The sequence below is a fragment of the Zingiber officinale genome, chromosome 6A (assembly GCF_018446385.1).
Source record: "Zingiber officinale cultivar Zhangliang chromosome 6A, Zo_v1.1, whole genome shotgun sequence".
Lineage (NCBI taxonomy): Eukaryota > Viridiplantae > Streptophyta > Magnoliopsida > Zingiberales > Zingiberaceae > Zingiber > Zingiber officinale.
Window position 1 is genome coordinate 99,376,000 of NC_055997.1, and position 27,856 is coordinate 99,403,855.

The 27,856-nt window shown below is 35.5% G+C and overlaps 3 protein-coding genes, 1 long non-coding RNA gene and 1 pseudogene across 4 annotated transcripts; 3 read left to right on the top strand and 2 right to left on the bottom strand.

Annotated features, from left to right (window-relative positions):
• The first annotated feature begins 1,409 nt into the window (after nt 1–1,409).
• On the top strand, nt 1,410–4,069 carry LOC121997140 (BTB/POZ domain-containing protein At1g55760-like). The gene is made up of 4 exons (XM_042551403.1): nt 1,410–1,993; nt 2,346–2,494; nt 2,571–2,689; nt 3,170–4,069. The coding sequence occupies exons 1-4, from the start codon at nt 1,875–1,877 to the stop codon at nt 3,770–3,772; spliced, it is 990 nt and encodes a 329-aa protein (XP_042407337.1). The 5' UTR covers nt 1,410–1,874; the 3' UTR covers nt 3,773–4,069.
• LOC121997141 lies at nt 1,772–2,347 on the bottom strand. Its single transcript, XR_006116227.1, has 2 exons — nt 2,158–2,347; nt 1,772–2,085 (listed from the first exon to the last, which is right to left on the bottom strand). It is a non-coding gene; the product is annotated as an uncharacterized LOC121997141 (long non-coding RNA).
• Nucleotides 4,070–4,266: 197 nt separating the features above from the next.
• LOC121997142 (ras-related protein RABB1c-like) lies at nt 4,267–7,938 on the top strand. Its single transcript, XM_042551404.1, has 6 exons — nt 4,267–4,481; nt 4,932–5,071; nt 5,432–5,514; nt 6,231–6,435; nt 6,533–6,601; nt 7,726–7,938. The coding sequence occupies exons 1-6, from the start codon at nt 4,436–4,438 to the stop codon at nt 7,813–7,815; spliced, it is 633 nt and encodes a 210-aa protein (XP_042407338.1). The 5' UTR covers nt 4,267–4,435; the 3' UTR covers nt 7,816–7,938.
• A 1,801-nt stretch (nt 7,939–9,739) lies between these two features.
• Nucleotides 9,740–15,179, bottom strand: LOC121997145 (protein FATTY ACID EXPORT 1, chloroplastic-like). The gene is made up of 7 exons (XM_042551405.1): nt 14,980–15,179; nt 14,615–14,804; nt 13,308–13,539; nt 12,687–12,842; nt 10,222–10,268; nt 10,095–10,135; nt 9,740–10,014 (listed from the first exon to the last, which is right to left on the bottom strand). The coding sequence occupies exons 2-7, from the start codon at nt 14,798–14,800 to the stop codon at nt 9,924–9,926; spliced, it is 753 nt and encodes a 250-aa protein (XP_042407339.1). The 5' UTR covers nt 14,801–14,804; nt 14,980–15,179; the 3' UTR covers nt 9,740–9,923.
• Nucleotides 15,180–16,194: 1,015 nt separating this feature from the next.
• Nucleotides 16,195–27,772, top strand: LOC121997143 (annotated as a pseudogene).
• Nucleotides 27,773–27,856: the final 84 nt, after the last annotated feature.

Here is a 27,856-nt window from a genome sequence, read left to right on the forward strand (position 1 = left end):
AGTTTAATGTTTCGGTTACACTCTTAAATATGTAACAAAAAGAGATTCTATGCGCACAGGTCAAATTTTATCACTTGGGTAAATTTTACTTTGATTGATCAGACATTTGAGACATTTGATACGTGCAGATTATGCTAACCCATTAGTGAACTTTTTAACCTGCACATCCGTCATGTGCGATTAAGTAAACTTAGGGCACTCAAAAGTGAGTCGAATATCTCAATTAATTTTTGGACGCCCTAAATTTATTCAGACGTCCACAGAATGACACACTCACGGATGTGCAGACTGCACACTTACACACATACAAATGATGAACGATCCTCATGGGCAACTATATATTTCATACTTTTTAAATATTTTTTGATTGTATTAGAGTTAAGTTATAGTATTATGTATAAAAAAATATACTAAAAAATTTAAGGTCCTCACGAGACGTGCAGGTTAAAGTGACTAGGCTGAGGGTGTAGATGTAAAAAAAATTATATATATAATGTGACGTTGCTTTCATCCACGCCAACCTAATTAAACCTACCCAATCTTATCTACTCTTCTTGTCGACCTCTTCTTAATTGCATGAACCAGGTGTCCAATGGTAAGCTTCGGTCTTGTGGGCCACATTCTCAACACCATCCTATGAAATTGGTAACTCGTATCACGCTGCCATTTGCTCAAATAACTATCTTTATTTAATGCTATTTGATTATAAAAATAATTACGGATTTCATTATATCTTTAATAGGTTATAAAGCCTATATTTAAAAAAGAAGTGTAAATTTTTAGAAAGTGCTTTTCAATTTTTGAAATTGAATTTTTTCATCTACCAAACGTATATTTATTTATTTTTTAAATTCTGAACCAAAAATGTATTTAATTATTTTTTTTTAAAAATGAGAATTTAAAAAAAAATATATCCTTCCTCCAAATAGTCCCTTGGGTCCTAACTTTCAGATAAGAATGGTAGGCACTTTAAAAATAAGGAATCACAATGTGTTTTTCGTCTTGTCGAATATGTTTTAAAAATTATTACAATTTGGAATGTTCCAAAAGATTATTTTTTTTTCTTTAATTTTTAGCTTTACAAATAATAAAATAAGCTTTGCTCTCCAAAATTCAGACCTTCCCCACCTACCATTCAAAGACTTCAGAAATGAAGTTTGAAACAACTAAAAAAAATCAATGAGATTTTTTATTTTTTTAAAAAATATTGTTGTTGCTTGTAAGATTTGATTTCGATTAGATTCTATTTGGGGGAGTGGGGGCCACAATGAATCCGAATATAATCAAGTGGAATATTGAACTTTTCTTCTATAATTAACTTTCATAACAACAAAATTAAAAAATATCCTCTTTTTTTTTTAAATAAAATCAGAATTATTAATGGAACATTAATCAAACAATTTAATGGCATCGCCTTGAAAGATCCTTAATAAAATTTATCAATTTCTATGTTTTAATTTTGATTTTAACTTTGTTTTAATTTTTTTTTTCATCTCCATTTGTTTATAAATAGGGAAGGTCTGAAGCTTGAGAATTAGGACATGGCCGAGGCCGTTAAAAGAAGCTCCTTTACTTTCGCTGTCCCTCCTCCACTCCGCATAAAACAAATGGCGTAGAAGCAATTGCTGGTGAGCTTTGCGTGCTGGATTCCTTGACGGATTCTCCGTTTCCTTGTCCACTTTTGGCTATTTCTAGGTTTTGGTGGGAGTAACGGAGGAGGGGAGTGCCTCTGCTTCTGCGCCTGCGCGGGGTGTTGATGAGGAGAAGGAACCGTGGAAGAGCAGCAGGCGAAACTGGGAAAGGCGGAGGACTTGCTGGGGATCTTCGACTGTATCAATGACGTCGCCGCAGCGATCGCGGCGTCGGCAGCGAGGATGAGCGAGCGCGCGTACCGGGTGGAGACCACGCCGCGGCTCGCTCAATGGAGGATCGATACCCTCTCCCCTTTCTCCTTTCGCAAGTCCGACCCCTTCAAGATCGGTCTCTGGAACTGGTACCAAAACCCTATCTTTTCCTCCTCCCTCTCGAACTGGTGTCCGAAGGCCCTTGTTTCCCGATGCTTCTTTCTTTTTACCTGCAGTCAATCTAAGATTTCTTTTGGTGTAAAAATCTCACCTTCAATGGATTTCTTGAAGAAAAAAATTCGAATTTTGTTACCATTTTAGGGCATTTTCTTCTCGTTGTTCCTTGTGGTTTAAGATTGTGTTGCGTTCTATGCTGCTGCTTTGTATTTACTGCGTATATGCTTTTGATTTTTTTTTCCCCCTCCGTGAATTGATATCTGATTTGGTGGTAGAGACGGACTAAACCTAATCATCAGGTATCTCTTTAAATTTGTTAAACAGGTACCTTGCAGTTGAGAAGAACAGGCAACTCCTTGTGAAGCTATATCCTGAGGGTTCAAACTTGACAAAGGAGAAGCCACCGATTGCTTCCTTGATTATCAAGATTGTTTCTCTGTCTGCACCAAACCGCAACACCCTCATTCATCCAGGTTTTGATTTATGCCTTGATAACTAGACATTTTCTCAAGATGCCAAAGAAATAGTTATGCTTCTTTCCGTGTGCAGGAATTTCTGACAAGCTGCTAAAGAACAGTGGCGACTGTGTCTGGGCCATTGACACCTTGTTCACTGGACGATTCATCATCGACGTCGAGTTCCTTGATCTAAAGATTGTACCTCCATCAGTAAGTATGTTGGGAGGATAAGAGTTGTTTGATCCTAAACTTTATGCATAGAACTATAGAAGTAGGTTATGTATCGTTGTTGGCCCCTTCTCATCTTCCACATAGACTAAATATTTCATGTCAGATATTAGGCTGATGGTGACATATTAACTGAATTGTCTGGACTGTTATTGTTTCCAATTGCTTTCAGATATTTACTTCTTCATCTTTCAATTGTTTGAGGGATACAAGAGACTTCAGTTTCTCAAAAATCAGATATGATGGAGGATATGAAAACATTTTTGCTCCATTTTCCCTTTCATACATGTATGCACATAATTTTCTTGCCTGAGATTGGAGGGGCAGCAAAGAGAAACTTCCTTTCTCGAGTTTGATCTTCGGATTTAACTCACCTCTTGTTAGATGGTCGATTGAAGTTCTTAAATTTTTTTAGAAAAGAATGGCATTTGCAATTTCTTGAATTTACTTAATGGGTTTCAGGGTGGTGAACCTGCCTCGATTTGGACCAGCTATCAGGCAACAAAGCAAACTGAAGCTGCAGTCCTCAACTCACTCGGAAGGATGCTGAGTGAGAGCATCCACACTGACATCACAATCAATGTCACTGATGGTAGCATTGGTGCGCACAGGGCCGTCCTCGCTACAAGATCTCCCGTTTTCGACAGCATGTTCTCCCACAACCTCAGGGAGAAAGAACATTCCACCATCAACATCTCGGACATGTCCTTTGATGCTTGCCAAGCCTTCCTCAACTTCATTTATGGCAACTTCCAGCTCGAAGAGTTCATGGTACACCGCATTGCCCTCCTCCGAGCAGCTGACAAGTATGATATCTCCGACCTAAAGGAGGCATGCCACGAAAGCCTAGTAGAAGACATTGATACTAGGAATGTTCTCGAGAGGCTCCAGATTGCCCATCTCCACCACTTGTCCAAGCTAAAGAGTTCCTGCTTCCGATACCTAGTGAACTTTGGAAAGATATACGAGATTCACGAAGAATTTAACAACTTTATGCAGAGCGCCGATAGAGAACACATAGCTGAAGTATTTCATGAGGTTCTTGCTGCTTGGAGAGGTATATAAATGGCTGAAACATTCAAATGACTGAAACCAAATGGCTGCTAAATGGCGTGAGTAATTCTTTGTCTACTTGGGTCTAATTGTTATTGTACACAAAGGGATGCTGAAACTGAAATTGAAACTACTGTACAAAAATATATTATGGTGAGTAGGTAAAATCTTTAGTGAATAAAGATGTATATTTCGATTGGAACAAGTAGATTTGTGTCATGGACACAAAAGATTATGTTCCAATGTATTGTTATATGTCATTTGGTTATTATGAAATATGAATTCAGAGCCTGATAAATTTCTGTGAAATTTTCAATTATCAATTCAATTTGTTTTGATTTTTTTTATTAGTGTTCAATTTGTTGTGATCCGTGCAATCCGATAAAACCCGGCGTCCCCATGACCGCGCCACCCGCCAATGTACTCTCTTTGCGACAGGTCGGCCATTCGAAGGGTCCATTTCATCCCCCTATAAAGGGCAGGCTGCTTACGCCGAAAGCAACGCGAAACGTCTCTTCCGCCTCCTCTCACGCGAACTTTGCGGAGGATCCCAAATCCGTTGCGGCTGTCATCTGCTCCTCCGTTTTCGGTCGATTCGAGTTCGTTCCTAAGTTTCCTCTCTTCCTCGATCTCGATCTCGGATTCGAAGCCGGGTGGTTTTGGATTCGAGGGAGGATGTCGTACGCTTATCTGTTCAAGTATATCATCATCGGCGACACGGGTACTCTCTTCCTGTTCCTCCCTAGGGTTTATAATTCGTCACAGGAGTAAGATCCATTTGGGCTAGGGATTCTATTTGGTGATAGTCTGGTATCGGAGCAGGTTTTAAGTTTTGATTCTTATTCTTTTAGTTTTCTTTGTTAAGCTGTCACAATTGGGCTCATCTGAAGCGTGTCTCTTCATTTATTTATAGGAATTGCGCACCATCTTTATATACCTAGGTGCGGTAGCTTTGCGATTTTTAGTTGCTTTATAATTTTTTTCTAAAATGTATCTTTTTTCCATTGCGTTGACTAACTTTTAAAGTAGTTGCTTTTAATTACATGCTACGAATGCCATTTTTTTTTTTTTTGACTGTTTTGTTGTAAATGGATAGGTGAAAGATAACTATCCTAGTTTTGAATATTAAACTCTGAAAAAGTTGAGTTGTCACTGGTTTTTCTCATTGTAGGAGTGGGGAAATCATGTCTTCTTTTGCAATTCACTGACAAGCGTTTCCAACCTGTGCATGACCTGACAATTGGTGTGGAATTTGGGGCTAGAATGATTAATATTGACAACAAGCCCATTAAGTTGCAGATATGGGATACAGTTGGTTTCTACCTCTCCCTATATTTGTTTCTCATTATTATAGTTATAACTAGATCAACATAAATGCTTGCAAATGAAAATATTTCTTTTCTTTCTTTTCCAAACATTTCACACATTGTATCTGCCTTTGCTGACTTTATTGTAAGAATCTTCAAAATTGTATTTGCCATTATGTTTCTTGAATATTTGCAATACGTAATTAAGAAAATGCAAATATTTATCATAACCCTCCACGCCTGATGTTGAACAAACACTATACATGTAGATAAGTAGATTGATTTCTTTTTTAACAACTCAAATTTTTAGGATATTTTGAATATTTTGCCATTTTACTTGGGCTACAATTTGTAAATTTTGCAGGCTGGTCAAGAGTCATTTCGATCAATTACAAGATCTTATTATAGAGGTGCCGCAGGTGCCCTTCTTGTTTATGACATCACCAGGTATTGATTGATAAGCATTATTTTGCTGTGTTATTCAGACTCAGCTTATACACCTATATCCTTGACGATATGGGTATGGGTATGGGTATGGAAAAAGAGTCGAGCTGTTGAACTCATCTACGGAGAAAGAAGAAGAAAGAGACTGAGGAGAAAGCTTACTTAGGGCTTCACTGGAAAGGAAGAGGAAGGATATACCTTGCAGTTGAATGTGTTGTAGGGATTAGGAGAGAGGGAAGACTTCTGTTGTGGTGATGGAAGAGAACATTAAGCCTTCTTTTAGGAATTTTCAAAATATTCCTATACTATAACATCTCAAAAAGCCCCTAATGCTTTTTTATTTTTTATTTTTTTTTTCAAAATGACCCCTAACCTATAACACTTAAAAAATGATAAATTTGTAGACATTTTCAAAACGTCCCTTAAATTATAAACATTATATTGTATACATACATGCAACAAACATTATATACCATATACATTTACTATGCAATATGTGTTCCATACATTAACATTTATATTGTTAAGATTGGTTGTGCCTCTGCTTGGTCCACTTTTTTCACATGCTTCAATTTTGAAAATAAAAATTCATGTGTCGGTCTTCCAGGTTCATACCCGTGTCCAGCGTGAAATATTTGTATCTAAGTCTGAATAACATAGATCTTGATTTAGAGGACATATTAGGTGCTTTTGTGATGCACCTTTCAATTAATTGTCAGGAGGGAGACATTCAATCATCTTGCTAGCTGGTTAGAAGATGCAAGGCAACACGCTAATGCTAATATGACGATTATGTTGATTGGCAATAAGTGTGATTTGGCTCACAGAAGAGCTGTTAGCACTGAGGAAGGCGAACAGTTCGCTAAGGAGCATGGTTTAATTTTCATGGAGGCATCTGCCAAAACAGCACAGAATGTTGAGGAGGTGAAATGGCAACTTTTGTTTTCCTTCAAATCATTGTACCTTTTATGCCATGAACTTACGTATATGAATTTACATTGGAAATCCTTTTTCCCCTCAGGCTTTTATCAGAACTGCTGCAACAATATACAAGAAAATTCAGGATGGTGTCTTCGATGTATCAAATGAGGTGAGATGTGGACATCCTACCAAAATAACAAGATGCAAATCAAAGCTACACAGTTAGATCATGCATTTTTTAATCCTCTTTAGAATTTGTTGTGCTTGATAAAATACATGCTGGTTGCAACCATTGGCTGTTTATGTTCCTGAAAGAGAATTTCCTAAGCTAACTCGTTGGACATGCTCTCATTAACTAGTTCATTTGATAACTATGACAATAATCCTAAATATTAGTTTTAAAATTCATATTTATACATTAATCAATAGAAATATATCTAGCTTCCCTGACAAAAAAATGTGTTATAAACTATGTATTGTATTTACACATTAACCAAGGGTTGGTTATGATTTCATGTTGTTCTATTAAGATTTCTTAGATTTTTTTTTAATGTTATTGGTTATTATATTGTTGTGTTAAGATTATAAAATGACATCTTTATACTTACCCATCTTCCTTGAAGTAGATAAATGAATGTTTTCAAGAGAATGCCAAAACTGTTTGCTTTCAACCAAACTGATTAGTTCTTTCAAATTGATAAAAATTGTCAGGTTCAACCTTTTTTTAACTGGTCTGGATTTAGATTCAATCTGATTGGAAGACTTGGATTGGAACTTGGGGTTTTGAGGTCTTTTAGTTGGTTGGGTCCAGTTCTAGTAGCTATTCTCATAGGAGGTGTTATCCTCCTTATTGGCCTGAATGTTTCACGACTGAAACAATAAAACTGTATTTAAAACATCTTACAATACAGTGTGCATCTCTCGGTACTTCAGGCTATTCACCATTGACTAGCTGTCCTTGTCAGCAGGCCTGCCTCATGATCTACCAAAGTTCCCTTGCTAGCATGCCTCTCTATTGACAAAGTTACCTTACCGATGTGCTTGCTTGCGATCAACCAAGTTACCTTACTGCCATGCCTTATGCAATCGACCAAGCTGCCTTGACAGCATCCTCGATCATTTCTTTGGACCTTGCAATTGCTGAATTCATGGAATTGTTGTTTGTTAGATTTACTGAATTCTTTCATTTGTAACCACAAGAACTTGTATCTGGAACCCATAACAAAGAATTCTTATAACAACGATTGAATCTTTACCACTCTAACCATGATTTATTGCGAATTGATGTTGCAGTCATATGGAATCAAAATTGGATATGGAGGGGTTCCTGGTCCATCAGGTGGAAGGGATTCATCTTCTCAAGGTGGTGCTTGCTGCAGTTGACGTCCATTTTTCACCCTTAACAATGACATTGTATCTTAAAGCTACCCTTCTTATTTCAACAATAAACTTAGACCATTCTTTCTTTTCTCATGTGCATAAGTTACATGGATTTGAATTCTTTTAGTATTGGTTTTTTTTTTTGTTTTTTGCTGCTTTTCTCCCGGGTGCTCTGTTGGTGTCTCCATTTTGCATTTGATGTCTCTTTTACTATTTAGATTTTTTTGTCTAGTTAAAAGATATGTAAATTTTATTTAAGGATAAATTGGAAATGCAGGTGGAGCCTTGCGTGCAGAGAAAAGAGCAAACTGTGTACATTAGAGATTTTAGTGGATCCTGTGCGGTCCATTGTCTGTTAGGTTGTGTTTAGTATTGTAAATAGATGGATCTTTCTTTCTCCGCAGCCCGGATCCTCTAGAACGTTTTTTGCGGTCTAGGGGATGATCCCTTGATGTGGATTGGTGGGGATGAATGGTCCCCATCTATTTTATGAATGAAGACCATTCATTTCACCAATTCATACTAAGGGACATCTCCTAGACCGCAAAAAGTGGTCCAAAAAATCTGCCCTCCTTTCTCCAAGCTTCACATTGCGAGAGTTTCTTACATTGCGGTAGTTTCTTATATCGGATTACATTTTTTGTATTTAGTATTGTAAATAAATTAAACATTTGTGAAAAAATTAATTTGAGGTTTAATTTAATAAGAGATTATTTATATTCCTACCTATATATCTTACTATTTTATTAAAAATTTTCCCTCTTTATTAACTAACTTTGACGAAGCCTAAAATGTATTTACGTTAATGTCCTTTTTTCTATTTACACTCAAAATAATTTCAAGATTTATTAGTAATTTCACAAGCGAAACATTCAGTGATCTAGAGTTCGAGACTCAGCTACGTATTATTATAAATTTTTTTTATCATTAATTTTATCTGGTTGTTTTATATAAAAAAATATAGTTCTTTTTAGTCTCATATCTTAGAATTGACAATACTATGATCAAAGAAGCTTCTATAAATATTTTAGACCGACGATGTTAAAAAATATATTTTTCTTAATTTTTTTTACTAAGACAAGTATAATATTAAATTAAAATAATTTTTTACATAGGGAAACCCGTTATTGGGATTCTCTGGCGTCACTATTATATGAGTCTGACGAATTTTACCCAAATAATTAATTCTTGGTTTGTAAGGATGACACTAGAAAATTCAACCAATTCAAATTTTCAAAGACCCAATTCTTGGTTTCACGCTCACACTAGTATACATAAAAGATTAATTAAATAAATAAATTTGAATAACTCTTTAAATTAAATACATAAATTTGAACTTTAATTTATTAAACAATATTCATTGATAAAACTGTTAAATAAACAAAAAGAAATTAAAAATAAATTTATATTATTAAATTAAATAATAAAAGTAAAAATATCAAATTTCAAATAATTAAACAAATTTAAATTAAGATTAAACTCTTATTATTTTTAAAATTATATTATTAAACTCGAAAATCAAGTTAAAAATATAAAAGTTTTGTTAACTTTTATATTATTATGATTAATTCATAAATTTAAAATTAAATTCAATAAAATTCTTATGATTAACAATATTAATTCATAAAATTCTTATGATTAAATAAACAATAAAATTAAAAATTAAAAATTAAAAATTAAAAATTAAAAATTAATTTATATTATTAAACTCAATAATCAAGTAAAAAAATTATAAAAACTTTTAAATAATTAAACAAGCCTCCATAGCATCTAAATGAACCAAATTCCGATTAAGAAAAAAAACTTAAACAATGATTTTAACAGATTGGTTTGTTTCGACTTGACTTGTTTACAATTCTACCCCACAATGAATCATATGCTGAAACTAATTTGAACCGCACCCATGAAATAGACTTTTTATACCAAATGCATCAAATTATTTCAGCAGCTATTATAAAAAAATATTCTATCATAACCACAGTAGCAAGTTTGTATTTATGTCATAATGAATTTTATTTTCCGCTATATAATCACTGTGCTCTTGGGTTATCAAAACCATAGATTCTGCAGCATCGTCAAGCTCTAGTAGTTTTAGTATTAATTTGTGCTGGTTACTGCGCCGATCGAGCTTTTGCTAACTTCTTTGGCGGTGGGTTTCCACCGGAGATGAGCACATACGCATAGAAGCAGATCATTGCAGCGCTGCAAAACATTGAAGTAGTGATGAGTAATATGTAAGGATGCCAGCGGCTAATTTTGTTCATCAATGGACAAGAATATACCTTAATGCTATGTAGAGTACTGCAGGGAAGAGCTTCTTTGACTGCAACAATTATAAAATAAGCAGTTGTTATCTCATCAAGCAAATAGTTTGATTCTTATAGATGAGAAGTTTGATAAGGTACTTGCCAAGGAGAATGACTGCAAATGCCTCCAGAGAAACGCAACAGAAAATGCTGCCGCAATAGAAAGAAAATTAATACATGAAGAGATTTTAAAATCGTGTATTACAAGTGGAAGGACTTAGCATTATAACACAAATAAAGGAAAATCCAGTGACACATCCAGCACAGACAAACTGTGCTAGTGTCCAAGCATTATGGTTGCCTGTGGTGCTTGAAAAAATCATTAGCTCTACGGTTTATGAGTTCAGTTTTGCATTTGGTCATGTGAATCGGGATGATGAAATATTATTTTGTAGAGAATTTAATATAGTGGAGACTATCCCTACAGTTGTCCCTATAAGCTAGAACTTGTAGGTAGTGGCTTCTTTCCATGCCTAAGTCATTATGATACTCAAAGTGGCTCTATTTCATTATATTCCATCTATATTTTGATTTCATTCTTTTCTATATACAGAACAAGTTGAGAAATTATCATCATTATCATATAATAAGCAGAAAATTGCAACAAAAATAAGAAAAAGGAGAATCATGAATCTCAAGACCGGATCTCACATTATTTTTCTCAGTTGAAATAAAAATTGTAAGAGCAGCATATTACTAAGACTTAATTTATTAATATTGTATGCATTTGGGCTACATCCCAAGGCCTAAATTTTGAGAAAATAACTATTTTTAGGTTTATATACCTGCTATGTTATATGGAATTGAATGTTGGGCTATGACTCAAGCACATGAGCAGAAGATGAGAGTTGCAGAGATGAAGATGTTAAGATAGATGCGTGGACAAACGAAGATGGACAAAATAAGAAATGAGAGCATTAGAGAGAAAGTCGGAGTTGCATTTATTTAGGAAAAACTCCGAGAGACGCTTAAGATAGTACGGACATGTACTTAGACGACCAATAAATGTTTCAGGCGATGTGAAACTATGATAAACATGCATATCAAACGAGGAAAAGCAAGACCAAAAAAGACTTAGTTAGCAACAATAAAATAAGATAAAATTTATTTAAATATAGATGATGATATAATAGGAGATAGAGCTCAATGACGTAAAAGGATTCATACAGTCGATCCCACCTAGTGAGAAAAGGCTTGATTATTGTATTTGTTGTATTTCTCCCACAACAAAATTTTTATGCCTTAAACCAAATGCACCAAAAGTGATTACATGGCTTCCCATTATATTTGGATTAGTAGGTAACTATGTGAAAGTTATGTTTTTATAGCTTTGTTTACTTGGAGCGAAATGAGACGAATCATTATAGGGATGATACATAATGAGGCTGCAAACTATAAACTTTAGTTGTCAAATGTTCTATACTGATAAGAATAATAACATATGTTCATTTACTTAGACAGAAATGAGAGAAATCATTATAAGGATGATACATTAACAGGCCATACAGTGTAAACCTTAGTTGCAAAATGTATCAGACTGATAAGAATTAATTGGTGGCAAAAGGCTTGCCCCCAGCGCCCCCGCCAATCCGTCCCAGGGCCAACACGGAGGAGGTAAATCACGGACGGCTACTAGCCTTTGGAATAGTGACTAGCACATAAGGGAGGTATTTACCTCGGTTTTGTCGAGATTTGAACCTAGACCTCATTGGTGGCAACACCTCATGTGCTAGCCACTAGCCACTAGACTAATAAGAATTAAGAACAATATACATATGAAATTTTCCTTGAAGCAATAACAATATGACAATATATTGCACACAATTATATTTTCACAACACAATAAAAAAAAAGACCTAAAGAAAAAGACAAGCTAGGCATCATCAGCATCAAATTGTGTTAATCACGACCATTTAGAGCAACATCATATGCATCACCTCTTTGAACACTATATAACGCTAGGTTACAAGCAATATTGGAATCTCTTAAATTGCCTCTCCTGTTTATGTCAACTAGATATTTTCAATCACTCTAAATCCCTTCCCTCATAACTTTAGTTAATTTGATTCGTACAGCTATGAAATCCTTTTATGTTCTTTGAAATGTCCATACACACACCCAGATGGAAGTACAAATATTTTATTGTCTTTGAAATGCCCATACTCAACACCATATTTACCTATTTTCTCTATTGTACATCTACTGGAGCCATAACTTAAGTGCTCCTCTTTTATATCTTTTTCAGACGTCCATTTTAGTACTCTCACATCTTGCTATATTAACTTTTCGTACTTGTTGTTTTCCGCCTGCACATTCTGATCTTTATAAAAAATCATCCCATACTAGTCTTATAAAATTTATGCTGGTCTAGGGAACATACAATTCCAGAAGCTTTTCTCCATTTCAAAATTGGCAAATGCCAACAATGTCCAATTTGTGAATTTGAGCCACAGGAAAACGTGTAAAAATAAGCCATTTTTCATTTTACTGAACCACCAATTACAAGCAGATACATGAAATACTATGTCTGAATGCATTCCTTGTTTTGATATAAAGACTGAGGAATACCTGTTTGACCCAAAATGAATGGTATGCTGGATCCTCCAGCGCTCCAAACCATTAGACTAAATATACTCAGAGCTGAGATAGCACTACCAAATATCAAACCTGTAGGATTTCTGGAGAAAACAAATCCAAGCAACCCACCAAAGAACAGAAATCCACCTACAAAGAAAAAAAAGAACGTTGTGATTGACTGCATATCTTAAAAGGCGTGCAGACTGTCCGATCTCACATCTTCAACAGCATATAACAAATATTTGAAAATGTTGTGATAAGGAAGAACTTTCTCCTAGCAGTAAGATCCTAGAGAACAAACGCATGACAGCTTGAGTCAGAGGTACAATAATGATGAATCTTAACAATAACACTAAAAACTAGTATGGGCAAACAATGGAAGAAACAAACAAACTGCATTTACATGTTAGTGCAACATTAGTGTACCCGCCTTTGGCCCTAGTCCGTATTTTGACCATTAGTCTATGTCAAGGTCTAAATTTTGTTGTATGTTGGCTGGCCATTGTATGCATTGCGCTAATTAGTCTATATCAAGGATTAAAATTTCTTGCCTATGTACTCACAACAAGAAGTATTATCCCAATGGTTGAACTAAAATTTGAAATGGCATACCATAGGGGATTCCCAAGCAAAAATCATGTATTCTTGCACTTCTTTGGGTTGGGATGACAGCCTCTTCTTGATGATGAATCTCAGTACCTGTTTTTTCATTGACTAGTTCCACAACTGGACTAGACTCAATAGAGTCAGTTTTATCTAGCTTATCCTCTGGATAAATTGTAGCAGTATCAGCCTCTAAATTGCTCTGAGAGCTACTTCCATTGACGCACATGGAAACGAAAAGCTGAGTTGAAGAAAAATTAGAGTTAATGCACCAACAAATGAAGATAAGATCAATGAGTAAGCTCTAATTCAGACAGAAAAATTTTCTTTTGCTTCTTTCTTTGAGTTCAATTTTCACTTTTCCCTTTTGGTTTTAGAGAATAAATAGCTTCCCTAAGTGCATGTCTTTTGACTACATTTGTAGGACGCCAATTGCTTGATTTTGAATATATTCATGAACCAAGAAAAGATGAGGATATCAGCGAGACTCCAAGAGAAGTGTTGAAAAAATACAACAGTTATTCAGTCTAGTGTAAAATAGTTATGAAAGGAAAATTTGACCAATAGTAAGTTTTGGTAATTATCAAATGAATTTCACTGCATGGGAATCAGCATCAGAAGGACAAAAAGAATGATAACCCCCTGTTTGTCAACTTCACAAGAATGATAGTTGAGAGCAAGAAAGCAAACTTGGTCAATAAATTATGCATTTGTTCACATCTTGGATATCATAATCAAGAGCAGCATAATGAAAAAAAAAATTATTTGCAAGAGGAGTCAAAACAGCATTTATCATGCATACCTGAAGTTAAGTCTAATATATAATTACTAATCATGTACATCAGGAAAGGCAGAGAGGAGACAAATAATAGCTTAAAGTAGGATTCCCCTAATCCAATTTTAAAGAATGTCTCGATTCTGAGATGACTGTAGATGCCAACCCTCTAACCAATACAAAGAAGGATGGACATTCATTTTTGTGATCAACCCTTGCTTTACCATTACTTCACATCAAAAGTAGGAGGAAAGAAAAAGCATGGACTAAATGATTTCTTATTATTTATTATAATTTGGGCAGTTTATAAATGCTATTGTTATCTGATAGGGAAATCATGCATCCAGAAGATGGCGCCAGCATAAAAAGATGAGAAGCCTGCCCCAGTAAGTTTGTGATCTTTTAAGGAAAATTTGAACAGCAAAACTAGATGAAAGGGACAACGCCACTTTGTGCATCTAAGCTAAACCCCAAATTGCCAACAGTGAATCTCCAGACTTGACCACGGCTAAGAAAAATTAAAGAGATTTTAAAAAACAACCTTTTTGTTGCTGACGTTGGAAACCCTAACGGCAGGAACTCTGAACCACTTGGCCCTCTGCTCCATAAGATCGGGAGAAGAAAACCTACGCAATGCCAACAGTGGTAAAGGGCGAATCCCTCCTAAGGATGGCTTCATGCTCGTTCTCATTCCCAACGCAAGACAATTAATCTGGGCGAAAGCCATCGATCTGGACTCCACGAAACCCATGACACAAAAATCAACACAATACCATCAGAATCACCACAGGAAGCCAGAAATCGGAGATCGATAAGAAAACGTTGAGATCCACTATTCCTCGTGGTGTTCATAGAGACGGAGATCGTCTCCAAGATTCCAGGAGGTTTAGATGGAGGCACGCGGACCTTCCAGCAGCGACAGTTTCGACAAAGGTCGAAGGAGAAGAGGGTAGGAGCTATCGAGCCGGCGATCCGAGAAGAGGCGACACGTGCTCGAGGTGAGCGGCTTCGTCGTCGCGTAGAGAGTGGCGATGCCGGCGTCGGTGTTTCTCGATAGAGAAGACTGCAAGGGCGGCGCCGTGCAGGCGAAGCAAAGCTTATTTGCCGATTTCCTTTGACCAGTTTTTAACGTCTTTCAGAAAAATTTTCATTTTGACCCTAAAATTTATCAAATATTTACTTCTCAAACCCTGGGCTGTCGTTTCATATTAAATCAGTAAATTTGCATACAGTTCTTAATTATAAACTCAGCTTTCATACAGTCCCCATTCATAAAAATTTTTATTTTCATTCCCTAATCAAATATATTTACCTAATTATCCATAATATTTTTCAATATAAAAAATCTAAAAATCAGTATATTATTTTTTAAATTCAGTATATTAAATTAGAATCTAGTATATTTTCTATCAAATTGAGTACGATTTTTTTTCACCTCAATTGGATAGAAAATATACTAGATTTTCTTTAAATAATATTCAATTTGATAAAAAATATACTAGATTTTTTTTAAATGGTAAATGATGCTGAATTTACAAGGAATTATATTAAATAAGAAAAAAATCGTGCTCAATTTAATAGAAAATATACTCAATTCTAGTTTATGTGCTGAATTTGATAGGAATTATATTCATTTTTAGACTATTTGTACTAAAAAATATGAGGGTTAATTTTGATAGAAAATATACTCGATTCTAATATAAAGTACTGGATTCTAATATAAAGTGCTGAATTTAACTCCCTACATATTTATTTTTAAACTTTTTATACGTAAAAAGTTGAGGGATAATTTAGGTAACAATATTTATATGAGAGAGAAACAAATAATACTTTACATATAAAGAGTGAAAATAAAATTTTTTTATGATTGAGAACTGCATGTAAAACTATGATTGTGATTATATTGTAGTCTTTACCCTTAAATTATCCTATTAATCTACTTAAAGTGATTTGATTCTGCTCAACAATATATATTTTTTTTCAAAATCAGAATTGTATGTTATGGTTGAATTCATTCAAAAATTGATTAAATTCTAAACTCTTTTAGTCGATTGAGTAAAAATTATTATTTTTAACCAAAGAACGGTTTAAAATTTCTTAGATATATTAGAAAAAAATGACTTTTTTGATTTATTTATGGGCAATAAATTGTATATTTATAGGCAATCTTCCGATGGACTGTGGAGGAGACGACCACTGAACTCCATTTTCCATCTCAATTCCGGAAGATTTTGCTCGAATAGCTGCTAGTTTTCCAGGTAAGTTTACAGAATGATGCTTGGATTTCGCTTGCGACGCATTTCTGACGATTCGAGTGGGTTATTGATTCGTGCATTTAGTAGTTTCCTTTCCGAAAGATCTGATCCGTATTCTGACTTTATTCTGGTGGGATATTCGTCTCGATCGCTTCAAGTTTACTCCTTGGATGGTTTAGCTTGTTTTCCAGTCGTTAGGTTGAGTAAGAAACCTAATCTGCTGGATCTGATCTTTTTTAGCGAACGGGAACAGTGTTGTTGAACTTAGGTTTACGAGATGCTCTTGTGGTGGCACAGATGGTTAAGGATTTTATGGCTGACTTTTGCTTTTGTGGTTCACTAGTTCCCCTCTTGCCATCTTCGATTTTTTTTTCCATTTTGTTTGACTCTTAATTTTGTTGTCTGTTTAGCTTTCCCCTATCAAGATTTAGAAATCCACTAATGAATCCTTTGCTTTTTACAGTTTTACTGACCAAAAATTGGATACAAACTTCGCTCCACAATGTTCTTGTGCCATGTAGTAATTTGATAGTAATAACAATCGAAAGCAAATGAACTTTTCTTGATGTGTTACCTGATCATCTTAAAATATTATGCATTCCTAAGCAGCTTGACTTGTAGCTGTTCAAGTTTTGTTGATTTTCCCTCTTTCATTTGTGAAATTTAGCATTCTGTGGATTACTGAATAAATGAGTTCTCAGTACGACAGGCCTGACAAGACAGTGCCAGGTACACAAGACCTCATCTGTTCATACTTGTTACTGCTGTCATTCCTCGTTATATGCCTAGATGAACGTTAATAGGAGCATTTACAAAGTCAAAGATGCTGTCTATCATTTAATTGCTAGAAAAATCTGGAGTTGGTGTTCTTGCATTGGATTTTTTTTTCTAAGCATCATATGTACTATGTTTGACTACATCTTCTAATAGGTAATCAGTTCCCAAACTGAGGAATATATGTGGAAGCATTTTTCCAGATGACACCTTGAACATGGATTAGACAAATTATCATTCCTTGAGAATTTTTGGATTACTTTTGTGGTCATGTTTAGCTAATCTACAACAATATGGTGTATTCTTAATTTAGAGTTTGATGTATTTCTAGATCAGTTCAGGTTGATAGGGAAATCATTAGTCGTTTTATAAGGTTTAAACTCCTCTTTGGAGCCTGAGATGGGTAATTGTCTGAAAGGAATAGTTTTTCTAGTTGCATCCATTAATCAAATAGGTCCAAGGCAAAAAAAAAAAAAAAAAATCAGCAACCAAGTACTTTTGCTTTGAGGATTGGTAAACATGCTTACTGTTTAGTATAATCTATAGATTATGTTCTCTGACTTTTTCAATTTTTTATTTTTTATGATGTTTTCTGTATCCTAGATAGAAAAAAAATCTAATTGTACTGGTTAATTAGACAGTTTGTTGTGCATGCATATATCATCTTCCAATACATGCTACCAAACTGATGGACTAGCCTGATAAGAAAAATAAAACACTACTTAGTTTAATTATTTTCATTTCTGGATTCATCAGATGCATACTAGAGATGGTGTTTATAGATTATATGCTTCAAGCTTGACATGTTATGCCACATGTCAATTGCAAGCTTGACATGTTATGACATGTTTATAGATTAATTTGTCTTAGTTTATTATAATTTCTTATTTCTATAACAGGCAAATGGAAGAAACTGCGGGATCTTAGTATGAAAAGCGATAATCGAATTTGTGCAGATTGTAGTGCTCCAGATCCAAAATGGGTGTAAGTGTTGTAAATGGTCATCTTGTTGCATATATGAGGTGCATGCCTAGTAGTGATCTGTTTTGTAAATCATCGGTGCTAATCTTGATTGGAATCATCAGCACTATGAAAGAGAATGGTACTCACGTACTTTCAGTGTTTCACTAAGCAGCAAATACCTTTTATCTTATTCATTATTTAAAAAAGCTTTTGGTTCATTATCAAGAAGTTTGCCTTGGTATTTTGTATGCAATGCTAATAAATTTGTCGGCCCAGCATGGGTGTTAAGATAATATATTTCATATTAAGTGATTGTGCAAAGAAGTTATTCTTAGTCAAATTTACGATAATCATTAGTTTATCTAATGCATTTAGGAATTATCAAAATTGTCTAATATCAGCATTTAGACTCAATTCTTAAATATTAAGGGATCATGCAAATTTATCTCTGACCCAAAGTTACAAGAGAACCCTTAGTTTTCTCATGTATTTTAGGATTATAGTATCTTTACTAACTGCCCTATAATTGCACGACTTTGTCTATGGATATCTGATCACCTCAAGCATACTGAATATTGAGTAATTAATTTCATGTGATATTGTTGCCTAGTTCATCATTTCTGGCCTAGATAATCATGGATGGCATGGCAGTTGATTTAACATTTCTATCCTAAATCCATGAGATCGTCTTTTTTACTGGCTTGTTCTTAAGCTTGAATTTTTCTGATATAAAACATGCTTGTTATTACAGATCTGCTAATATTGGGGTTTTTCTATGCCTGAAATGCAGTGAGGTCCACCGAAGCCTTGGGGTTGATACTTCTAAGGTATTGGTTTCGGTGCTCGGTTGCTGAGTTGAATTGGCTCTATTGTCCTCACAAATTGTTGTATGCGTGTAGTTACTCAATTCTTCAAGCATCTCTTTTTGCTGATTTTGACAGTTTATCCACATTTTCTACTGTGCTCTCTCTTATTTGATTAGTGATAATGCATTGTGTTTCATGATCATACATGTAACGGGTAGGGATATTGAAAACAGAGGGGTACTCATTCAAAAGAGGATTTAAACTAATGATGCTTAGGTCTAGAAAAAGAACATGAAATTCTGCAATTTTGTTTTTGTTCAATTGGTCATATATTTTAGCAAGGTTTATGTAGGCAGAGGAAACCAAGCCACATTTAGGAATTTATAAGCCAACTTCTGAAAATGGAATTGTGTTGGAGTCCATACTTGTATAGAGATTCTTAAGGTAAGTGTTGCCTTTGGACTTAGGTCATTTAATGATTATAATAAATTAATAATCACTTTGTAGGAAATTTATGTCTTAAATATATGAACCTTACTTGAGCAACACCAATTAAGAATTGAAATTCATGTTTTCTCTTCTCCCTTTTGTCACTCCTACTCTATTTACCCACTCTTGTTGCCCTCATGGTATTGACTCTTTTTTCCATCCATTTATATTTGGATCGTTTGGTCCTCCTTTTAGTTAGCCAATTATTCATACTTCATTCATCAATATCGTCCTCGATCTTCCAAATCTTACTGTTAAGACTTGCACAACTTTTCTTATTTTCCAGAATAACAATTTGTCAGTCCAAATTATTTTTGATTAGCTATGAGGTTGTTAATATAAGAAAAGAGAAGAACACTTGGTCACGTTCAAAAGTGGGAATAATAAATCACAAATTGATTTTCTTATAGTTAGGAAGAATGATAGAAACATTTATAAAGATTATAAAGTCATCTCTGAGAAAATTTAACTATCCAACATAGGTTAATAGTATTGGATATACATCTCAAACATAGTATCAAACTATCAATAGAAGGAAAATATGCACGACTCCTAGAATTAAGTGGCGGAGGTTAAAGAATAAGAAACAAAATATATTTAAGGAGAGAGTAGGAGTATAAGTATTAAGGGAAATATATGACGACTCAAATATGGCATGAGATAAGATGATATCCAAGTTGAAAATAGTAACTAAGAGGGTGGTCAATGAGTCAAATGGATGTGCACCCCCAAGTAAGAATTTTAATAGTGGAATGAGAAAATACAGGAGAAAGTGTTGGCAAATGAGCAACTTATAAGGTATTATATACGTGTAAGAGGAAAATTTAAAAAATCTGGAATAACCAAGAAAGAGACTAAAAAAACAATGAATGAAGCAAAAAAAAAAAAATGAAACTTTTGAATGCTTATATCAAAAATTAAATATAAAAGGAGAAAGAGACATTTGCAAAATAGCTAAAGTGAGTGAGAGGAAGATAAGAGATTTTATTCAAAAAAGATATATTAAAGATGAATGTAATAAAGTAGTAGTAAATGATGAGGAAATAAAAGAGTGGTGGAAGATGCATTTTCATCAATTTTTCAATAAAAGTTTAGGTGAACAATTTAACTTAGGTAATTTAAGTAGGTCGAATGAGTATAGAAATTTAAAATTTTATCATAGAATTAAAATGTGAGAAGAATAACAAGCTTTAAATGGGATGTAAAATAGAAAAGTAGTTGGACAAGATGATATTCCGATAAAGGTATGAAAGTATTTAGAAAAACAGGGAATTAAATGACTTACAAAGTTATTTAACCTGATATTAAAAACGAAAAAAAAAAACTGATTAACGGAGGGTAAGTACTCTAGTTCCCTTATATAAGAATAAAGGAGACATATAAAATTGTGCAAACTATAGGGAATTAAACTAATAAGTTATACTATGAAACTCTCTAAGTCTTAATCTTTTTAAACTTGAATCTTGGTGGGAAGCACTAGAAGTGAAAGATTTTAGACTTAGTAAAATAAAGACAGAATATATGAAATTTAAGTTTATCAAATTAGACACAATAAGACAATTATTAAGATAAGAGATAATTGTTAGGACCTTTGGCGGCCGACTAGAGGGGGGGTGGGGGTGGAATAACCCCTACACAAATCAAAACAAAAATACCTTCCTCGAACTTATAACTTAAATAAAATGAACACTTGCATAAAAGAATAATAAAGAAACTAAAAAGAAAGAGGCATAGCGAATTACTTAATTACGACCGAGGAGGTTATTAATCCAAGGCGAAAAAACGCACTAAAAAATCTTCTTCAGGCGGAGAAGCCTCTTACAGCAATGAACGCACAGAAAAGAAGCTAAACAAAAAACTAGGAGCGCATAAGTGTTGTTTCTTTGTATTTCTTGTTGTTATTTAGCTTTGGGAGCAAGGCTACTTATATAGCCTTGCTCGGGGCTCCTGGAAGGGTTCCAGACACATGGAGGGGATAAAATTTTATCCTTTTCGCAACGGATCACGGTCAAACGCGATCCGGATAAAATTCGATTTCGTGCGCTCGGAGTCTGAGTCTAGGCGCTCGGACTAGTAAAGTCAACCAAGTTGACTTTTTCAATCCAGGCCTTCCGCTCCTGTTTTGCTGGCATTGGTTCGGGTCTTCCGCTCCGTTTCCTCTTGCTTGGGTGATCTCGGCCATTTGGAATAGGGCTCACCTGAACCCAACTTCCGGCCTTCTCGAGCAAGCTTCCGCTCCGACTTCTCGTCCTTCAGAAACGCCGTGCGTCTCCTTCTCGTCCGTCCGTGTACTCTTCCGCAACACCTCGTCCCTCAGACACACCGAGCCCGTCGACTCTCTTCCGTGCCGTCCTTCACACTAACTGTGTCCGTCGGCTCTCTCCCGTGCCGTCCTTCACGCTAGCTGCGCCTTTTGCTCGACTTCCTGTGTTCCTAAGTTCCTGCACACTTAGACACAGGATTAAACACAACAGGATCTAACTTAACTTGTTTGATCACATCAAAACTACCTTGGGATACCAACAATCTCCTCCTTTTTTATGTGAGTAACCCAAGTTAAGTTAAGGTAAACTAACATAAAGTAATAGAAATAAATTTTGCAATAAAAGTGCAAAAAATTGAAAAAAGTTAAATTACCTCCCTCTAGACTTAATTTTCTCTTCTCCCCCTTTGATCACATAAAAAATGGGGTACCAAAAGAAATCTAAGGGTAAATTTTTCAAAGAATAGGAAAGTTTTTAGTTAGAAAAAAAAATCTGATTTTCAACATTTTGAAAAACTTATAAAGTTTTTGAAAATTTTGAAAATAATTTTGATAGCACTTAAAAAAATTGCAATAATTAAAAAAAAAATCTAAGTAAAAAATATTTTTGATATCACCAAAAAAAAATTATAACATCAATAATTTTCTAAGTTAAACAAATTTGCAAAAACTAATTTTGTAGAAATAATTTTGGTAAAAGTAAAGTTGATACTTCTAAAAAAAACTGTCTTTTTTTTAAAAAAAAATTCTAAGTTAAAAACAAAAAAAAATGTTTGAGTAACTATTTAAAGCATTATTTATTTACAATTAAATGCTTTATCAGTTAGTCAATTAAAATTTTATTTCATTAATTGGCTTTCAGACTGTGGCGAAGCGCTAGACCTTCTTTGTTATTGGAGAACAATCACTTTCTAGACAAACCCTCTTAAGGAATTCAAACATTTAATTTTTTTGCTGAAAGTCCTAACTCTAATTAAAGTTTAATTTAGACAAGACTTTGGAACCCAATATAGGTTCCAGCCAATTGGGTTAATTAAAAATCTCTTAGGAATATATTTCTGAAAAAGTTTCTTAATTTGTCCCTTGTGGTAATTAAAATACCAGTTTAAATTATTATATTTCCTAATATTTTGATTTTTAACATTTAAGCATGCACGATTTTTCAAGTCTTCTAGTTGTATTTTTAATTTATCATTTTCTAATTTTAATTTTTCAAAATCTTTTAATAGACAAGATTTGGCTAGAATTAACTTTAATTCTTTATTTTCTTTTTCTAGTTTGCAACAGTCTTTAGATAATAATTTAACAAATTTAAATAACTTTTCGGGAGGAAGAGATCGTACCTGACTTATCTTGTCAATCTCGTTATCCGTAGCTCCCCCTGAACTGCTGCTCTCTTCCGATGTCGCTCCCCCTTCATCGATGCTCTCGATGCTCATTTCGGACGAGCTTGCTTCGTTTTCGTCGTCTTGATGACTTGCCATTAACGCAAGTCCAGCAACCGCTTCAACTTCTGATTCGAACGATGTTTCTTCCCATGTCGCCTTTAGTGTCTTGTACTTGTTAGATTGGACAGGCTTCGTGTTCTTTCCTTTGTCCTTGTCCTTGACCTTTAACTTAGGGCAGTTGTCTTTAACGTGTCCTTCTTTATTGTAGTGGTAGCATCTGATTGTTCTTTTCTTTCTACCCCGCAGATGGTTAGTTTTTCTAGATTTAAATAATTTTTTAAATTGTCTTACCATCATTACCGTTTCTTCGTTGTCGAGAGAGGATTCTGAATCTTGTTCGTCCATCCTTGCCTTAAAGGTAACGTTGTGTTTCGGCTCCTTCGGATCTGCACATCTCGTTTCATGGACTTCAAATGTTGAAAACATTTCTTCTAAGGTAACAGAATTTAAATCTTTAGAAATATAGTAAGCATCTACTAATGATGCCCACTCAATCGATCTAGGAAATGCATTAAGCGCATACCTTAGCGAATCTTGGTTGCTTGCCTTTTCTCCGAGATTCGTGAGTCCGGTGATTAGTTCCTTCATTCTCGAGTGAAGATGTGCAACGGTTTCTTCTGCTTCCAGTTTTTTATTGCTTAACTGATTCCTTAACATATCTCGTCTCGCGAGCTTGGCTTCGGATGTCCCTTTGTGTAGCTTAAGGAACTTCTCCCAAAATTCCTTTGCTGAGTCGTAGGCGCCGATCTGGTTGACTTCTTGTGGCGATAGGATGCTCAACAGATGGAACCCTGACTTCTTGTGGCGGTAGGACACTCAACAGATGGAATTCTGCTTTGCCGTTTGTCACGAAGTCGGCCTGCTCCTTCGTCCATTGGTATTCTTCCTTTTCTTCGGGTGCTACAAAGCCGAATTTCATTATTAGAAGTAATCCAAAGTCGGTTTTAAAGAATACCTCCATTTTCTTTTTCCAGCCCGCGAACTCCCCCTCGAACTTCGGTGGATAGATGCTCGGTCCTGCCATCTCGTGTACTTCGTTTGACGGTTAGTCCTCTTGAAGCGTCCTGCCTCTAATACCACTTGTTAGGACTCTTAGCGGCTTACTAGAGGGGGGTGAATAGCCTCTACACAAATCAAAACAAAAATACATTCCTTGAATTTATAACTTAAATAAAATGAGCACTTGCATAAAAGAATAATAAAGAAACTGAAAAGAAAGAAACACAGCGAATTACTTGGTTACAACCGGGGAGGTTGTTAATCCAAGGCGAAAAAGTGCACTAAAAAATCTCCTTCAGACGGAGAAGCCTCTTACAACAATGAACCCACAGAAAAGAAGCTAAACAAAACACTAGGAGCACACAGGTGTTGTTTCTTTGTATTTCTAGTTGTTAATTAGTTTTGGGATAGCCTTGCTCGGGGCACTTGGAAGGGTTCCAGGCACCTGGAGGGGGATAAAATTTTATCCCCTTCGAAATGGATTGTGGTCAAACGCGATCCAAATAAAATCCGATTCCGGGCGCTTGGAAGGGTTCCGGGCGCTCGGAGTCTGAGTCCGGGCACCTGGATTGTCAACCAAGTTGACTTTTTCAGTCCGGGCCTTTCGCTTCGGTTTCGCTCGCCTTGATCCGGGTCTTCCGCTCCGGTTCTTCTAGCTTGGGTGATCTTGGCCATCTGGAATAGGGCTCACCAGAACCCAACTTCTGGTCTTCTCGAGTAAGCTTCCTCTCCGGGTTCTCGTCCCTCGGAAACGCTGCGCGCCTCCTTCTCGTCCGCAGCACCTCGTCCTCTTCCGCAGCATCTCGTCCCTCAGACGCACTGAGCCCGTCGGCTCTCTCCCGTGCCGTCCTTCACGCTAGCTGCGTCTTTTGCTCGACTTCCTGTGCTCTTAAGCTCCTGCACACTTAGACACAGGATTAAACACAACAGGACCTAACTTAACTTGTTTGATCACATCTAAACTACTTTGGAGTACCAACAATAACGAGTTATCTAGAGAAACTGAGAGTTTTAAGTATTTAGGTTCATTTTTGCAAAGGATGGAGAGATGGAGAGAAATGTCTTATGTAAAATACAAGTAGGATGGTTGGAATAGAGGAGAGCGTCGGATGTTTTATATGATCGTAAAGTACTCTTAAAACTTAAAAGGAAAGTTCTACAAAATGATGGTTAGACTTGCTATGTTATATGAAGTTGAATGTTGAGTTATGAATCGAGCACATGAACAGAAGATGATAGTTGTAGAGACAAGGATGTTAAGGTGGTTGTGTGGACATATGAGGATAGACATCATAAGAAATGAGAGTATTAAAGAGAAAGTTGGGGTTGCATCTATTGAAAGAAAACTCCGAGAGATACGAGAGATACGTTTAAGATGGTATGAACATGTTTTAGACGACCAATAAATGTTCTAGTTAAGCGATGTGAAATTATGACAAATATGCACATCAAATGAGGAAAACCAAAAAGACTTGATTAGCAAGAATAAAATAAGATAAAATTTATTTACATATAGATGATGATATAATAGGGGATAAAACTCAATAGTGTAGAAGGATCTATATATCCAACCCCACCTAATTGGATAAGGCTTGACTGTTGTTGTTGTTTTAATTAGAACTAGGTATCTAACTTATGCTAACTAATCTTGGGGTGACCGGCCCGATCCCCTGGAAGTTTTCCACCCTCCACCAAGGTAAATCAGAAAGTGCTCACAACAGACGACCGATCAGCCCAGCGTTCTTAGGTCAACCGCCTATTAAGGTAAATTCATCCGTTAATTCGCTAAAACTGAGACTCGATCCTTGAATGCCTGGGAACTAAGAAGGCGCCCAGGGGTAAAATTTTATAAATCCTGGGGTTTGTTGTTGTTGTTGTTGTTGTATGAGGTTGTTAATAATTGCTATGAATTTTCTTTTGCCTGTCAGGGTTATGGAGTGTTTACAATTTCTGTTTGGCTCTCAATAAAATAGTTAAGATAAGTGTGGTCTGTTTTTGTCCTGGTTTCAGCCTCCCATATTCTGGTTTACGAGATGCTTATCATGTTAGCCTAGTTTGTGTCAACCTTATGAAAGTGACATTGTTGTATTTTGATCAATTTTCCTTTTTCGATTCTTGTCATTCAGGTGCTTTCCCTGACACTGGATGAATGGTCTGAAAGTGACATGGAATCAGTCATTGAAGTTGGTGGAAACTCCTACGCCAACTCAATTTATGAAGCTTTTCTTCCAAGAAACTATCCAAAACCAAAACCAGACTCAAGTGAGGAGGACAGGACCAAGTTTATCAGGTAGAGCATGTCTGACACGTTTATGCTGCAACGTGCGTTGACTGACGTTTATTTCTTCTCTTCTTCGATAGGTCCAAGTATGCGTTGCAAGAATTTTTAACGCCAAGCTTGCGTATTGTATCAACAAAGAGTTCGTTCTAATATGTTGAATCTTCAAAAAGTTCAGCTTCTACCTTTGGTTCCAAAAGTACAAAGAAGAATGTAAGTGAGATCATTTATCAACATCTGTTTCAAGATTTGTATCAACAGTTTCTCTGTTGGTACGTAAATAATCAGGTTTCTAGAATGATCACAGGTGGAAACGAGGCAATTCATCGGAAATTTGAAGGTCAAAGTAGTTCGAGGATCAAAATTAGCAGTCAGGGACATGTTGACTAGTGACCCGTATGTTGTTTTAATGCTCGGACAACAGGTGACTTACTGTGTGTGATTTTTCTTGTTTCTTTCTTTTTTCATTTGGACTGCTAAATGGGTTAGGTGCTGTAAACATTGAATTTGAATAAAGCTACTTCTGATTCATATTCTAATGCTTATCGAGTGTACCAGAAAGTCCAGACCACAGTAAAGAACAGCAACTTGAATCCAGTTTGGAATGAAGAGCTCAGGTTTTCAATTCCACAGAATTACGGCGCTCTGAAGTTGGTTAGTTTGATTATTTATTTATTTACTTATTGGATCAGTAGATTGCCAAAATTAGCTATCTATTCGATCATTGCTTCAGTATCTAACCTCTGACTTTGAAAATAATATTGTATATCAAGGTTTCAGTTACTTGACTTGTTTCAGCATACTTTAACCTTGCGAAGTGGAAAAACTTAGTTCTTTTGCTTTTGAAATGTTTAGCTCCAGTTGATGCTAGAATCGTTGCGTCTCTGAAAATGGCATAGAATGTTACTGCCAACATAAACTCTGAACCAAAAATGACATGTTTCTCTCTTCTACCAGCAAGTGTATGACCACGATGTTATATCCGCTGATGACATAATGGGCGAGGCCGAGATCGACCTTCAGGCTATGATCACGGCGGCATTGGCTTTCGGGGATTCGGATATTCCTGGGAACATGCAGGTAGGGAAGTGGCTGAAAACAAGCGACAATGCACTCGTCGAGGACAGCCTTGTCAACATTGTGAATGGAAGGATCAAGCAAGAGCTGCATCTGAAGCTCCAGAATGTCGAGTCCGGGGAGATGGAACTGGAACTGGAATGGCTGCCTTTGGATGAATGAGGTCTTTGGTTCTCTCGCAGTTTGCTCGTTCACTTGGACGTGCTTGTATTGTTGTGAGATTTTTGTGCAAATTATGAGGTGCCACTTTGAATCTTAATGTATTTATTTAATTTCTATTGTTGTGTAATATAGTTTCTCACATCTTGCTTATCTACAATAGAAATAAAATGAATGTTTATTCTTTAGTTTTTGTAATTGTTTAATTTACTAGAGTTGGATTGTAATAAAATCATACTTTTAATATCATACATACTTATCTTTTTTTTAAA

What these genes read in the sequence shown, in the direction of transcription:
- LOC121997140 (XM_042551403.1), top strand. Translation starts at nt 1,875, where the DNA reads ATGAGCGAGCGCGCGTACCGGGTGGAGACCACGCCGCGGCTCGCTCAA. An exon ending in CAACACCCTCATTCATCCAG is followed by an intron (nt 2,495 to 2,570) that starts GTTTTGATTTAT and finishes TTCCGTGTGCAG; the next exon opens with GAATTTCTGACAAGCTGCTA. An exon ending in TAAAGATTGTACCTCCATCA is followed by an intron (nt 2,690 to 3,169) that starts GTAAGTATGTTG and finishes AATGGGTTTCAG; the next exon opens with GGTGGTGAACCTGCCTCGAT.
- LOC121997142 (XM_042551404.1), top strand. Translation starts at nt 4,436, where the DNA reads ATGTCGTACGCTTATCTGTTCAAGTATATCATCATCGGCGACACGG. An exon ending in AGTTGCAGATATGGGATACA is followed by an intron (nt 5,072 to 5,431) that starts GTTGGTTTCTAC and finishes TAAATTTTGCAG; the next exon opens with GCTGGTCAAGAGTCATTTCG. An exon ending in CTTGTTTATGACATCACCAG is followed by an intron (nt 5,515 to 6,230) that starts GTATTGATTGAT and finishes ATTAATTGTCAG; the next exon opens with GAGGGAGACATTCAATCATC.
- LOC121997145 (XM_042551405.1), bottom strand. Translation starts at nt 14,800, where the DNA reads ATGGCTTTCGCCCAGATTAATTGTCTTGCGTTGGGAATGAGAACGAGC. An exon ending in CCAACGTCAGCAACAAAAAG is followed by an intron (nt 13,540 to 14,614) that starts GTTGTTTTTTAA and finishes TCTTCAACTCAG; the next exon opens with CTTTTCGTTTCCATGTGCGT. An exon ending in GTACTCTACATAGCATTAAG is followed by an intron (nt 10,015 to 10,094) that starts GTATATTCTTGT and finishes AATGTTTTGCAG; the next exon opens with CGCTGCAATGATCTGCTTCT.